Below are 15,296 nucleotides of genomic sequence, written 5' to 3' on the forward strand. Positions count from 1 at the left end.
AAGGGACTGGTACCTGGTAAAAGAATGGTGGCAGGGGCCAAGTAGCTTCTCTGTCTCATTCTTCTGGGAGTTATATGTTGTTCTTATCTGTCTGAATATTTACTTTCTGAAGATCAAGAACTTCAACTTATGTCTCCCTTTCAGGTGAGCAGTCTAGATCTAGATAGGCTGAGAGTGGCCTGCCCAGGCCCAGTCCCATAGTTTTGGCCCAGCTTGGGTCAGGTGTTCACTTCTGAGCCAAATGAACTGTGGCCATGAAGCAGAGTCATGTGTACAAACAAGGAGGCTTGGGGAGGTTCTCAGTGAAAGTAGATTCTGTGGATTGAGTTGACATTCCACTGATATGGTCCTACTAACATCAAGAACATATAGGAGACAGGAAGAGGAATGATCTTGGTGTTTGGATTGGGCAGATGGGGAAGCAGCAGTGTGTGTGACCAGTGGACAGTCATATGGGTGGTGGGGGGGTTGTTTTGGCTCCTGTGGGCATTGTTATATTTTTGTAAAGGCAGTTGGTCAAGAATGATGCAGGATAAGGTGATCTGATGATATCTGAAAAGCGTAAGTACTGTTTTGAGGCAGGTGAAGGGGGAAAAATAAGGCAATTCATAGGAACCCACATTATTAGTATAATTAATTTCCTTTCACTTTCTTAACACAACTTTTTTTTTTTTTTTCTTCTCAGGTTGGGGGAAATTTGCATTGCATCATAGCATTCCAGAGACTTAATTGGCAACGATTTGGCCTTTGGAACTTTCCATTTGGAACCATTAGACAAGAATCACAACCTCCAACACATGCCCAGGGAATAGCCAAATCTGAGAGTGAAGATAATATCTCCAAGAAGCAGCATGGGCGCCTGGGCCGGTCTTTCAGTGCTAGTTTCCATCAGGACTCGGCATGGAAAAAGATGTCCAGTATCCATGAGAGAAGGAACAGTGGTTACCAGGGTTACAGTGATTATGATGGGAATGACTGACCATGTTGGGTACTGAACAACTTGTGTTATAAACACGACTGCTCTATACAAGACTGCATTAAGACAGTAGAAGGTTTTATTAAGTCTACACTAAATAGGAACAGAGCTTGTGGTACAAAATATAACCTTGTAGTTCTCCAGTAAATAAGCTTGTATATGATTATGATGGGTGATTTCAGATATAGAAGCAGGTAAGCACAGATTATTGTCCTTTTAAAGAGTATATAAACATTATGGACAATTTCACAAAATCCAATAAAATTACATATAAACAAATCAAACACAAATTCACTTAATAGCATCATGATTTGAAATACTTAAGCATGAAGTGGTTTCTTATAACTCGATCACCACACATTTGTTGCAGATAGTTTTATTCCTAAACTCAAGATAAAAGGTACCATCTGCCCTTTTAAAGAAAATTGGGGCTGTTGATTTCTAGCTTTCTCTCATGGTTAAAGCTCATTTAAAATTATTTAGCGAGTCTAGAATTCTTTTACTTGCAAGCAGCATCTTGCCTGCCTCATTTGTTTCCTGACTAACTTTTTCAGGATCCTCAATAAAGAGGCAAAGCGAAGACTCAAGAAACTGATCTTTTCTATTGGTGCATTGATTCGGGATATTCTTGGCTTTCTTGACTTGGTATGTTACCATCCAATATTGACAAGATCTTCAGGCCTTGAAAGACTTCTGTCTACAGTGAACCTTGTTTTGGGATAGAATAAAAGAAAAGTGGAATTCAAAGTTTCTATATCCAAGGTAATCTGTGAAATGAGATCTTCCAATATTTGACTGGTCCCTGAGTGTGGAGTCCTATGTTGTTAACAGCATTAAAGATGCATTAGGAATGCTATTGCCACTCAGAGGACAAATATCCATATTCCCAACTCTGAGCTGCTTCCTTTTTTAAGTCATACAATTAGCTGTTTGTAGTGAGTGTTAAATAGTTCAGAAAGAGTGGATTTCATGTATTTCAGCTCCTCTCTAGTTGATGTCAATTTTTCTTCTGCTGTCAGCCTGTGACATGTTCTTTCATTTCAGGGGCTGTTCATGACTCAAATCAGTAACTTGATTATTACAAGGTGCTGAATATGTTGGTAACCATATTGCAATACACCTCAAGGAGAGGGTTCAGATTTTTATTTTTAAAATATTTTCATTTTCTTCTCTTTTGGATTTTATATCCATTTATCCACTCAGACATGCCTAGCCTACAGACAGGGATATATATTGTGAAATGGTCATTTTTCTGAAGAGAATATTTTGCGTGAAATGCAAAGGACTGAGAGATTTGTAGGTTGTTGATTTTGTTACACTTCACACTGGAACTTTTAAGAAGTTTTCATCAAATAAAGTTTTGTTTTCTACTTTTAATAATGTGAATATTGTGAACCTTTCTTTTACATAGGGAGTACCCTTGGAATTCGGTTTGAAGCCCGTGACAATTCCGCCTAAGTAGTATAAGAAACCATCTTATATCTGATTTTTATAATCAATGAAACAATATACGTTATGACTATAATTTTAGATTCCTGTAAGACTACATAATAGGAAGTAGAAAATTTAATTATATAAGCTTGAACCAAACAAAGTTGTCATTTTTGTAGGTCAAACATGGTTGAATATCAGCAGTTTCACTGAGTTTAATGAAATATTTAAGAGAAGAGGTAGATAGGAGGAACCAAGAGGAAAGGAGACAAATGCAACATGGAGAATACAGTAACACCTAGGAAAAGAGGATGAGTTTATATAGATTGCCTATTGGCCATAAATAATTTTAGAAAAGTCTTGATATATAGGATTACTTAATAACTTGATATACAAGTTTGGCAGTTATTAAGAGCATAGTAAGGTTTACAGAGACTAATTTTCCAAAAACTATATGCAAGTTACTGCACACTTCTCTTTCAAGATTAGTAACACTCCTGTCCTATTTGATTTATTGGTCATCTCTTCCTAGGAGTCTCCATAGAAGCACTGAAGGCTCAAATACTGGCTCTATACTTGCTAGCTGTATCACGTAGGGGAAGTTAAGATGAATATTTCTGTGTTTATTTCCTCATTGGTGATATGGGGATAATATCATCTATTTTACAAATTGTTTTGAAGAATAAATAAGTTAATGCACGTACAGTGTTTAGAACAGTGATTTGTAGATAGTCCTTGCTATCATTTCTCCAAATGATGTGTATTTTACTGCTCAGAATGTTGATAGTGAGCCCTTTAAGCAGCATCTAAAGGAGCCAATTCACTGTAAATCAAATATACATCCCTTAGTTCCTGTTCCTTCAAAAGAATATTTTGTACTCAAGAAATGTTGCTCTGGTTTTAAAAGCACTTCTAATACTCAAATGCCTTCATTGGCTATTTGTTTTTACTCAGCTCTTAGGCATAAAAAATGTTCATTTAGATCAAATCCTGAAACTGTTCCTTTCCCTACTACTGTGTCCCATCTTTAGGCCAAGCTGGTGCAGCAGCAAAAACACTTCCAAATTTTCCTTTTCCCAGACACCTAACAGAGCTCAGGCAAGTTGCTCTGTGAGCCATCACAGTTTGTACATTAGTTTTACCCGTAGCATATTCTCCTTCAATCATTAATTTAACACACTAATTTTATTTTAAATTCTTTTTTTAAGTTTATTTGTTTTGAGAGAGAGCGCGCGTGCACATGCATGAGTGGGGGAGGAGTGGAGAGAGAGAGGGAGAGAGAACCCCAGCAGGCTCCACGTGGGTCCCGGGCTGGGTCCATTTCAGGAACTATGAGATCATGACCTGAGCCATGATCGAGTTGGACACTTAACCGACTGAGCTACCCAGGCCCCCCTCAACAAACTAATTTGAGCACTATGACCCCTTAGGTGTTTCATATTAAATCACTGACCTCAGAACGACCCCAGGGAGGTGGCATCTCCACTTTATTCAGACTCTCATTGGTGAAGAAACTTGCTTAGGATCATATGGTGTCTTCTACCATACAGAATGGGTGGCTTAAATAACGCATTTATTTTCTCACAGTTCTGGAGGCTGGAAGTCCAAGATCAAGGTGTTGACAGGTTTGGTTTTTCCCGAGCCTTTCTCTTTGGCGTGCGGATGGCCACCTCCTAGCTGTGTCCTCACATGGTCCTCCCCAGTGTGCACATCCCTGGTGTCTCTCTCTGTGTGCCCCAAATTTCCTCTGATAAGGACGCCAGTCAGATTGGATTAGCTTTACCCTCACAGCCTCATTTTAACTTAGTCACCTTTAAAAGGCCCCATCTCCAAATAGAGTCACATTCTGAGGTGCTGGCTGGGGTTTAGGGCTTTAACATCCAAATTTTAGAGGTGCACACAACTCAGCCCACAAACACAGGGCTATTGTGTGGCTCAGTCAGGATTTGGACCAAAGGCTGCCTGGCTTGCAGGGAAATTCTCTTTCGGGGGGTGCACGATGTACTGGAGAGCTTTAGATTAGAGGCCGACAGAGGTCATTTAGGGGGTATTTATGGAATCCCTAAGTGTTGGGAGTGGGGCTCTAACAGTCAACAAGATAACTCTTGGTTTCAATAAGTTTATAATCTACGTTGCAGGTGGGGAGAGGGGGGAACAAAAATGGAATAGGCAATTATATTAACCTCTGTAAAATACAAGTAGGAACAATTTGTGGGGATTATTCCACACATGGAGGAAATGCAAAAAAAAAAACCAAAAAAACAACACTTTGGGAAGTGGTTTTGCTAAAAACCAATTTTTGATAGTTTTGTCCTAAAGTTGGTATTAAGAGTTTGCAGAAGTGGCGGCCGGTGGGGGGGGGGGGGATGGTACGGAAAAACCACATGTAAATCAATGACCTCAGAGCACAGTTCCAACATCTGGCTGCGACAGAACGCCAGCGTGGAGCAAGCTCGGGAATGACAAGACGCAAACACGGAAGCTGCACCACCCCCTCGCTTCCGGAAGGAAAAGGCGCAGCGACTATACGTAGGGCTGTGAGGCGGGACTTCCGCCCTGAGCAGCTATTAAATGGAAGCGGAGATCGGTCTGCCCAACCCATTTTGTGTGGATTTACGCGTTAACTCTACGGGACAGTCGGTGTTGGGGGACCCCCTGGCTGTTTGGTCTGCGTACTCCCCTCACTGCTCTTCCGCTAAGAGGGCACACATTTGGGCCAAACCTTAGGAGAGAGGAGGACTGGCGCCTCCCTGACGCCGGCCATTCTCTGGGCTCCCGCCTTTCTTCCGTGAGGCAGTGTCAGCCGCCAGGAAGTGCCGTTTTCGCCGGTGCCGGTTTTCCCTGGAAACCCTGTATTATTTTCCATCTTCCCTGGGTGGGAGCAGGGGGAGCCCCGCCCGGGCCCCTGCGGTGGTGCAGGCTGTGGTAGGATCGGAATAGAAGGTCTCCCGCGACCCCGCCGCCGAGTGTCGCTGGAGGCCTCATGGGGGTCCAGGGGCTCTGGAAGCTGCTGGAGTGCTCCGGGCGGCAAGTGAGCCCGGAGACGCTGGAAGGGAAGATCCTCGCCGTGGGTATCCTTAACGCATCGTCGGTTCTCGGGTGCAGGGACCCGCGTCAGGCGGTTACTCCCGGCTCCCTTTTTTGGGCCCAGCGTGGTGTTGGCAGGGCGACGGTCTCCCGCGGGGTAGCAGTGGCATCTCCTTCGCGACGTTTTTTCTTCAAGTGTCTGCTTTCCCCCGCTTTGCAGGAGTGCCACGCTGGGCTGCAGTCCTCTGGTTTTATTACTTAGGGGCAGTGCTTTCCTCCTCTCGTCTGCAAAGTGGAGGTAGTAATAGTATCTGCACGCGGGGTTGGTATGAGGAGTAAAGGGGTTATTTAAGTGAAAGCTTAGTTAATATTGTAAAGGTTAAAAGCATCGGTCCGTTTGGGAGGTCAGCGTGGAGTTAAATGAGGCGGACTTCCTACCGGTAGTGTTTCTCGCGGGTCCGGAGTCCTGGTCCACTGCTCCACTTACGCGTATTAGAGAGAACAAGGATAGTGTGGACAGGTGTTTGACCTTTTTTTCTTTTTCAAAAGTAACTTTTACAATTTTTTATTATGAGTTTTGGACTAGGGAATTCATGTAGTACAACAGTGAAAAGATTTCAAAAGGTACACAGTGGCCTTTTTTTTTTTTTTTTTTTTTAAACCTCCCGGCCTCTGTGATAGGCTTTTAAAAGATTGTCGTTTGTGCATATGTCTGGCTGGTTTTGTGTGTGTCTTTGAAATTAAGTGTTTTTCTGCTTTATCAAAACCTGTGAATGCTGTTTCTGAAGTTTTGGTCTTTTTATAAGTTAAGCATCCTTCTCTCCCTCCTCCTCCTCCTCCTTCACCTTTGAGTGGCTGTTCTGGAAGCTGGTGGTACCTTGTGCCAGTCCCTAGGTGGGCACAGGAGCTGTAATCTAGGAGGACAAGAGTCCTGCAAATACTTGCTGTCCGCAGTAAATGCAGTTTAAGAGTATGTGGGAGTCCTGCGGAAGGGGCCACTGAGTGAGGAGCTGTCATTTAGTGTGGAGACAACTTGTACACGATGTGACACTGATAGTTTTTCAAATAAAGTAAGATGATGATTATATTTTCTGCAGTGTGAGTAATCTTGAAATACACCCATAATGAGTTTTGCCTTGCTTAAAAGTTTTTGAAGGATACCTTGTATCGGGGAAAGGGAGTCTGTTGTTGTTTTAAAGCAACGCGCTATTGCTGCCCTCTAGTGGTTCTTCACTGCTTTCTGAAGATTTTCTTCATAGAACTCTATGGGAAGGAAAGCAGTTTTCGGTGACAGGAACCCTTCAAACTTCAGCAAAGACTTAGGCATTTTATGTGGCAGCCTCTATGAAGAATTGATGATTCGTAAAATCACTGACCTGACGCATGAAGTTCAGCATTCTGATTTTCTGGGAAAATCAAAGTAAGGAAGGTAAAGCATTTAATTTAGAATTCAGGTGACCTGTGTTTTAGATGACTCGGGAGCTCTTTTGGGACATGAAATAATTTTCATGAGGTTATTAAATTTGTCTGAAAGAACAAACCATTTAAAGAGGACTATCAATGATCCTCCAGTTGTAAATACAAGCTTATATATATATATATATATATATATATATATACATACATATATATATATATTTGTGTGTGTGTGTGTATAAATATATATATGTAAAAAGAATATTTGCTGTCCTATAATTGATTTTGCTTTGTTTCATTCTTTTTTTATATTTATTTATTTTTTAATTTACATTCAAGTTAGTTAGCATATAGTGCAACAATGATTTCAGGAGTAGATTCCTTGATGCCCTTTACCCATTTAGCCCACCCCCCCCCCCCACATCCCCTCCAGTAACCCTCTGTTTGTTCTCCATATTTAAGAGTCTCTTATGTTTTGTACCCCTCCCTGTTTTTATATTATTTTTGCTTCCCTTTCCTTATGTTCATCTGTTTTATATTTTAAAGTCCTCATATGAGTGAAGTCATATGATTTTTGTCTTTCTCTGACTAATTTCGCTTGCATTAATACCCTCTAGTTTCATCCATGCAGTTGCAAATGGCAAGATTTCATTCTTTTTGAGTGCTGAGTAATACTCCATTGTATATATATACACCACATCTTCTTTATCCATTCATCCATCGATGGACATTTGGGCTCTTTCCAGCTTTGTAACATTTTCATGGGAATTCGAATTCAAATACCTGACCTATATTCCAATATTTTTGTCTTCTATGTTAATGAAGAAATTTTCCATGACACATTATGTTCATAATTTACTCTTGGATCTTTAAAATACATTTTTTTAACCATCTGTGGATGAGTGCCTTGTTTATTTATATAATCTAAATGCATCTAATAATAATTAACGGTTTAACTTTTGACTCTTGTGGACCTTAACATTTGTAAACTGCATTTAACTCTGTTAGCAAAATATTATACTCTCTTTAGGCTATACATACTAATGGAGATTAAATCTTAAATCACCTAACAATAGAACTAAAGTAATTTATCTTTTGTTTCAAAATGTTATTGGTCCTTTGGGTCTTATCTATGAAATGATTCTGGCTTTGCTGCGGATTTAACTTTTTTCCAGCCCTGGGATGAATTTAATGCTCCTTTTTTTTTTAAATAAACTTATTGAAATTAGGCAAGTCAAAATATGCAAATATTTTCAGAATGCCTTATTTTATATAATTTTAAAAAGTAATTTCAAGCTGGAGCTTTCAACCTTAGCTGAGACCACTTAAGATTAATTAAAAAAAAAAAAAAGATTCATCTCAGTATCTTTGATTTAGAATTTTAGGCATATCTATGTTCAGTAATCTATGAATTAAAAGTTTCCTATCCAGTTTGAAGAGTTGAGAGCCACTGATCTGAAATTAGGTTTTCTCATTGATCATAACATTCAAAATAATGGTTTAAGTAGAAACTTAATACTGTCCAACAGTGTAGCAACCAGAAACAAGCCAGGCAGAAATATTTTATCCAATACAGTATAGGACTAAGTCAACACCAAATCCTACTTCCAAGGTAGATCCTTTATCCTGCCACTTCTTGTCTCCACCATTGCTGTGTGCTTTTACTAGGGATGTTATAATTAGTTTATTCCTCACTCATCCACTAGGGTGATCTTTAAGTCACATTCCGGTGGCTGCACATGCACATCAACTCTGTTGCTCCTTTGGCTCAGATCTTGCCACATTGTCCTTCAGTGGAAGCATGCTTCTCTCTTAGGGCATTCACATTTGCTGTCCCTCTTGTCTCACTGTTCCTCTTGTTCATTCAGGACTCCACTATTTCTTCACATAGGCTTTCCCTAAGTAAAGAGCTACTGATCCCCGCCCCCCTTGTCCTTTTACTCTGCTCTATTTGCTTTTTTTGTATTATATCTATATGTATTATAGTATATCTATAATATATAATATGTATCTATTCATTTTTCTTCTATTTTATTGTTCATCTTCCCCATTGGAGTGCAAATTTCTTGGAGATGGATACCATATCTGTTTTGTTCAGGGCTATGTTTACTGTTCTATCTCAAGATCTTGGGATCTTAGCCTGGCACATAGTAGCACTCAAATATAGGAATGAATATAATAATAGCTTGCTTTCCACTATTTTTTTCATAGTATTTATTAAGTTAATTGTTGATTGGCCTAATTTGTTTTACAGTTATAAATTAGGTAATATACATTCATTTAAATACTTGACTGTTCAACTCATTTAATAGCAAGTATTTGTTGACTCCTATATGTCCTGTGAAAGGGGAGCAGTGCACAAAAACATGGTCTAGACAAGGCATGGAGCCCATGGTTTGGTTTTCCCCTCCACTACATTGTCAACTCTACAAGGGCAAACTCCTTGTTTTGTTCAGTGCTATATCCTCAGTGGGTTTTCTGCCACATAATAAGCAATACGTTTTGAATAGGAGCACATAAGTGGAGGTCTTTGTCTGGGCTGAGGAAGTGACGCATAGACCGGGACCTATGAGTTGGAGATAACTAGGCTAAGAGAGAAACTCAGGCAGAAGAAGGGGCATGTGAGAAGACCCTGGAGGCAGGAAGGGATTACCTTCAAGACGGGCTGAAAGGTGGAATTGATAGGATCTGGTAGTGTTTGGATGAGGGGAGTGTAGGGGATGACATTCAGTGATCTGACTCCAGTGAACAGGTTTCACTGTAATGGGGACGTAAGCAGCCTGGTAGAAAAGACCTGTGTCTAGTTTTGATCATGTGAAGTTGGGAACATCTGTGAGGCATTGGGTAGAGGTGTCATCTAGGCCATCTAGTCTGAGGGTCAGGACAGAGCTCACGTAGGGAGAGGGTGTGGTGTGGGGGTGCTGAGGTGGCCTAGGCAGCCCGTGCAGCAGGAGGAGGGGAGAGGGCCTGAGGGAGAGCACTGCTGAAGCCAGGCTTGAGTGGAGAATTAGAGGAGCTGGCAAGGAGATTGGGAGGGGCAGACCCGGGGATGCATCCCTCTGTCGTGCGGACACGTAGGAAGTAATTTGGTAAGAAGCAGTTTTTACAAAGGTTAAATATAAGCAAACTCCAAGAAGATGTAAGTTACTTGTAATTGCAGAAGAGATAACTATTGTTAATATTTTGGTAACTGAACTTCTAGTTTTTTATATTTAACGTATCCTGTATGTTATAAAATGTAATTATGCATTCCGGAGTTTTGTGACCTGTTTTGTCTCCTTTAATATTTTGTGATTGTCTTTCTTATCACTATATATGCTTCTGTAGCTTCCAGTTTTGAGGGCTCTTTGGTATTTCAGCAAATCAGTATATCATAATTTAGCTTAAAGATCTGTTGGAAACCTTTTACATTGTTTTTCATGTTTTTATTACTGTAAACATTCATGAGGGGCGCCTGGGTGGCTCAGTCGGTTAAGCAGCCGACTTCGGCTCAGGTCATGATCTCACGGTCCGTGAGTTCGAGCCCCGCGTCGGGCTCTGTGCTGACAGCTCAGAGTCTGGAGCCTGCTTCAGATTCTGTGTCTCCCTCTCTCTGACCCTCCCCCGTTCATGCTCTGTCTCTCTCTGTCTCAAAAATAAATAAACGTTAAAAAAAATTAAAAAAAAAAAAACCATTCATGAAAGTAACTCTTATTGTAAGTCTATGATGATTTTCTGAGGACTAATGTCTGGAAGAAGTAGTAAAATAGAATGCAAGTTTTTACATTTTTTTTGCTATGAATTGCCAAATTGTTCTCCAGAAGAGTTGTGCTAATTTATGAAAATTCTGTAGAGATTATTAGTTTTCTTTAAAGAAGCAATTATTTGCAATTAGATTTTCTAAAAGGACACATCTATTGATGTAAGATTTTAAAATTCAGTATGTGAACAGTAGTAACAAGGGTTCAAATAAAATTAACTGATTTTAGGTAGATTCCATCAGGGCTAAACATTCTCCAATTTCAAATGAATTGTGATGAGTGCTTAGTTTCAATGTTTAGATGATACCGGTTATTGGGAAGTTGAAATTGTGGGGGTGAGGGAAGAAAGTCCAAAATCTTTCCTTTAACAATTCTACCAGATATTAGCATTTGGTTGAACCAGGCACTAAGAGGAGTCCGGGATCGCCATGGGAACTCGATAGAAAATGCTCATCTTCTCACTTTGTTTCATCGGCTCTGCAAACTCTTATTTTTTCGAATTCGTCCTATTTTTGTGTTTGATGGGGATGCTCCACTGTTGAAGAAACAGACTTTGGTAAGAGTCATCTGTTTGTTTTTTTTTTTTTTTTTTCTTTCTGCATTCTTAGAGAGAAAGAAAAGTTCGGGGCACCTGGGTGGCTCAGTCAGTTGGGTTCTGACTCTTGATTTCAGCTCAAGTCATGACCTCGCAGTTGTGGGATTGGGCCCTTGTGTTAGCCTAGAGCCTGCTTGGGGTCCTCTCTCTGCTCCTCCCTTACTTGTGCATGAACGCATGCTCGCTGTCTCTCAGAATAAATAAACATTTAAAAAAGTTCATGTATAATTTTAATTTTCTCTTTATTTTTTATTAAAAGAATTTTTTTAAAATGTTTACTTTTGAGAGACAGAGCATGAGCAGGGTAGGGGCAGAGAGAGAGAGGGAGACACAGAATCTGAAGCAGGCTCCAGGCTCTGAGCTGTCAGCATAGAGCCTGATGTGGGGCTCAAACTCACGAGCCATGAGATCATGACCTGAGCTGAAGTTGGAGGCTTAAGCGACTGAGCCACCCAGGCTTCCCAACACTTTTTCTTTTAAAAAAGGATTATTTGTGAGAGTACCTCCTGGGTGCAATGCTAAAATTCAATTTTTAATAAAACTACTAAAATTCTTACACTTGGGATTTTTCCTTCTAGAGTATCTTTGTAGCTGTTCTATGCATGTTTCAGCTATGCTGCTGAGCGCTACAGAGAACCTGTTGGGGAAATGCTCTGAATCTGAGATCGTGGGTCCCCAGTGTTTAAACACTGATGGGATGTTAGGAATAGGTGATTTTGTGTGGTGCCAGGTGTGATTAAAGTGGATTATCGAGGAAGGAAATTAGCCAGGATATAAAACAATGATAATGAGTTCCTTCCTTCCTTCCTTCCTTCCTTCCTTCCTTCCTTCCTCCCTCCCTCCCTCCCTCCCTCCCTCCCTAGAACAAGAGTGGGGAAGGGGAAGAGAGAGACAGAGAGAGAATCCTAAGCAGACTCTGTGTTGTCATTGCAGAGCCTGACTCTGGGCTTGATCCCACAAACTGTGAGATCATGACCTGAGCCTAACTCAAGAGTTGGATGCTCAACTGACTGAGCCACCCAGGCGCCCCAGGAGTTTCTTTATTCTGAAAGTAGTTTCAAACAATGTTGAAACAAAGGCGTGAACTTTGGAGTAATTGTGTATGCCCCAAATGATAGCACCCATTTGGACATAGGACTTTTATGTGTTGAAAATGCCAGCTCATCACTTCATAATTACATTGGACAGGCATTGTCTAAGTAAGTGAGAATATAGGATAAAAGTAAGGGTCTGCAGTAGCTTGGGGATATTTGTTCCCTCAGTAAAAGGTGTAGATTCGCATGTTGCAGTTTTAAATTATCCAGGATACACTGTATCAGGCACTCCTTGGAAGGATTAGACAGGAAAGAACGCCAGAATTTATCTAAAGTAAACAACATCTCCCCAATTCCCCTGCCCCATGATTAAAGGTGTTAGCTAACACTACTGTAGTAATCATTTTGTAATATATAAATGTATCAAATCAACACATTGTACACCTTACACTTCCACAGTGTTATATCTTAATTTAGAAGGGAAGAGAATGTTTTGTGTTTCTTCCTTATATTCTACCGTAAGCATGGAGACTATTCTGTTTTTTCCTACTTGGACATTACTTACAAGATACTTCTCTATAATTTAAGATTTCTTATGATATAATCTTGGATGTTGAGGGACGGGGTGGCATCTGAGTAATGTTATTTTATAAAGGCCAATAGCAGAAATTGGTTTTGGCATAACAGTGATTTTTACAGAATACATTAGTTAATTGATATAATCCTTTGGAGAAGCATTTACTTAACTATATTGTTAAGTTTTAGGCTTCTGGGGACATTAAAGGATATTTAAAAGAAACTGAAAATAAATTAATCGTTTCCCAAATACTGTATACTAGTTAGTTCTTTCAGTAATCGCTAGATGGAAACTCGGTGTGCTTTACATATCAGAGACCTGAACATTTTCACTGATAAACAAGACTTTGGAGGAAATACTAAAGCATCCATAGTCTGAAAGCTCAGACAAACCACATTCTATAGAAAAAATTAGAGAAATATTTTTAATATACTAATACCTTGAAATAGAATCCTCTACCCTTTCTTTTCACAGGCTAAGAGAAGGCAGAGAAAGGATTTGGCAACCAGTGATTCCAAAAAAACTACAGAGAAGCTTTTGAAAACATTTTTGAAAAGACAAGCTATCAAAACTGCCTTAAAAAGCAAAAGGCAAGAAGCAAATTGCATTAATTTTAAAGACTTAAAACTTTTAATTAATTTTTTGTTGGGTTAACACTGTCCCTAACCTTAACTCAGCAGATAATAGGTGGTAACATGAGAGGGGTAAGTGGGGTGTCCATTTGACCTGGTAATTTGAAGTTGTGAAAATTCTCTGGTGGGTGTCAGCTTTGATAAGGAGAGAAAACGGCTGTAATGATGTATGAGGCATGTGTCCATGCCTGTAGCCGAGGCCCTGGCCGAGGTGCTGGGGAGCCGCCCTCATTCTCTCCAGGCCGTGCTTACTTCCCACCTCAGTGGCCTGGGCAGCCAGGTCAGCAGCGAGAAACCTGTTGCCCTGTGTCTCCCCTCTTCTCACCTCCTCAACAGGGCTTGTGTCATCAAAATCCTGACTTAAAATCCTAAATCCCGTTACCTGTGTCGAAGTCTGTGTGTGTTTTTCAGAGATGAAGCGCTCCCCAGTCTTACTCAAGTTCAAAGAGAAGATGACCTCTATGCTTTGCCACCTTTACAGAAGGAGGAAAAAAACAGGTAAATGTTTAACTATTTACAAATAGTAATTGTCTGTGTATTTAGACAGATTTAAATCTTTGGGTTTTATCTGCATGATGAGGCATGTGGGAATGAATGCAACTGAAAATGCATTCTCTGTCCCTTTTAGAATGTTTTTCATTTTTCATTCTAACTTGTACTTGTGTTTTGGCGGTTTGTGCTGATTGTTCTCTTCTTTCTGCAGACCCCGTGTTAGCACTGTTGATGTTTAATTCATACACATGTTTCTTACCCTTTGCATACACTTGCTGTCTCTACCTGTTTCTCAGCCCGTGTCTTCTGTCTCCTACCATTGTGCTTAGAGACCACACGCAGCGTCCTCCTCGCTAAATCCAGTAGACACTTTGCAGGCCTCAGCTGACGGCACTTTTCAGCCGCGTGTGACACGGTGCCTGTGCTGTCCAGCTACCTGGGAACCTTTCTGGCCACTCTTTCTCACGCCCCTCTTCCTCTGGCACTTCTTCTCGCTCACTGTTAATTGTCGCAGCTTCTGTGGTTGGAGTGTGCCTCTGCCCCTACCTGCCCCCATACCTTTCCCAGGGGTTCCTGAGACCCCAAGTAGCTTTTGAATCAGGCCATTTCTGTTTATCTTCATCACTGCCACCATCGTCCTTTCTTGCAATTACCGTAGTGTCTTCTACACTTCTTTCTCTGTCTTTGTCTTTGGTTGGTCTTACCCTTGGCTGGAACTCCTACCCACCATGCTCAATCTCTTCTTTATAGTGTAGAATCTGTTAAAACCCAAATCTGATGTCATTGTGTAGCCTAAAACACTTCCTAGCTTCTCATTTCTTGAGGATAAATTCCAGCCCCTTAATCACATGCTTCCCATCCTCACCACCCGCTGTTTTTATTTTATTTTTTTTCCAATATATGAAATTTATTGTCAAATTGGTTTCCATACAACACCCAGTGCTCATCCCAAAAGGTGCCCTCCTCAATACCCATCCCCCACCCTCCCCTCCCTCCCACCCCCCATCAACCCTCAGTTTGTTCACAGTTTTTAACAGTCTCTTATGCTTTGGCTCTCTCCCACTCTAACCTCTTTTTTTTTTTTTCCTTCCCCTCCCCCATGGGTTTCTGTTAAGTTTCTCAGGATCCACATAAGAGTGAAACCATATGGTATCTGTCTTTCTCTGTATGGCTTATTTCACTTAGCATCACACTCTCCAGTTCCATCCATGTTGCTACAAAAGGCCATATTTCATTCTTTCTCATTGCCACGTAGTATTCCATTGTGTATATAAACCACAATTTCTTTATCCATTCATCAGTTGATGGACATTTAGGCTCTTTCCATAATTTGGCTATTGTTGAGAGTGCTGCTATAAACACTGGGGTACAAGTGC

At 40.6% G+C, this 15,296-nt stretch overlaps 1 protein-coding gene across 3 annotated transcripts in view; it reads left to right on the forward strand.

The window, feature by feature from the left end:
• Nucleotides 1–15,296, forward strand: part of LOC102956996 (basic immunoglobulin-like variable motif-containing protein) — a 79,922-nt gene that overhangs the window by 41,282 nt on the left and 23,344 nt on the right. Inside the window, exons 10-13 of one of the 3 annotated variants that reach the window (XM_042979890.1) lie at nt 686–917; nt 10,971–11,146; nt 13,271–13,386; nt 13,840–13,926. In XM_042979890.1, the coding sequence (XP_042835824.1) occupies nt 686–917; nt 10,971–11,146; nt 13,271–13,386; nt 13,840–13,926 (611 nt within the window). Of the gene's footprint in view, nt 1–685; nt 2,303–4,967; nt 5,479–10,970; nt 11,147–13,270; nt 13,387–13,839; nt 13,927–15,296 lie in introns of those variants that run through there. The other 2 variants (XM_007075298.3, XM_042979880.1) reach the window with 2 other exon arrangements.

Source organism: Panthera tigris, chromosome A1 (genome assembly GCF_018350195.1).
Source record: "Panthera tigris isolate Pti1 chromosome A1, P.tigris_Pti1_mat1.1, whole genome shotgun sequence".
NCBI lineage: Eukaryota > Metazoa > Chordata > Mammalia > Carnivora > Felidae > Panthera > Panthera tigris.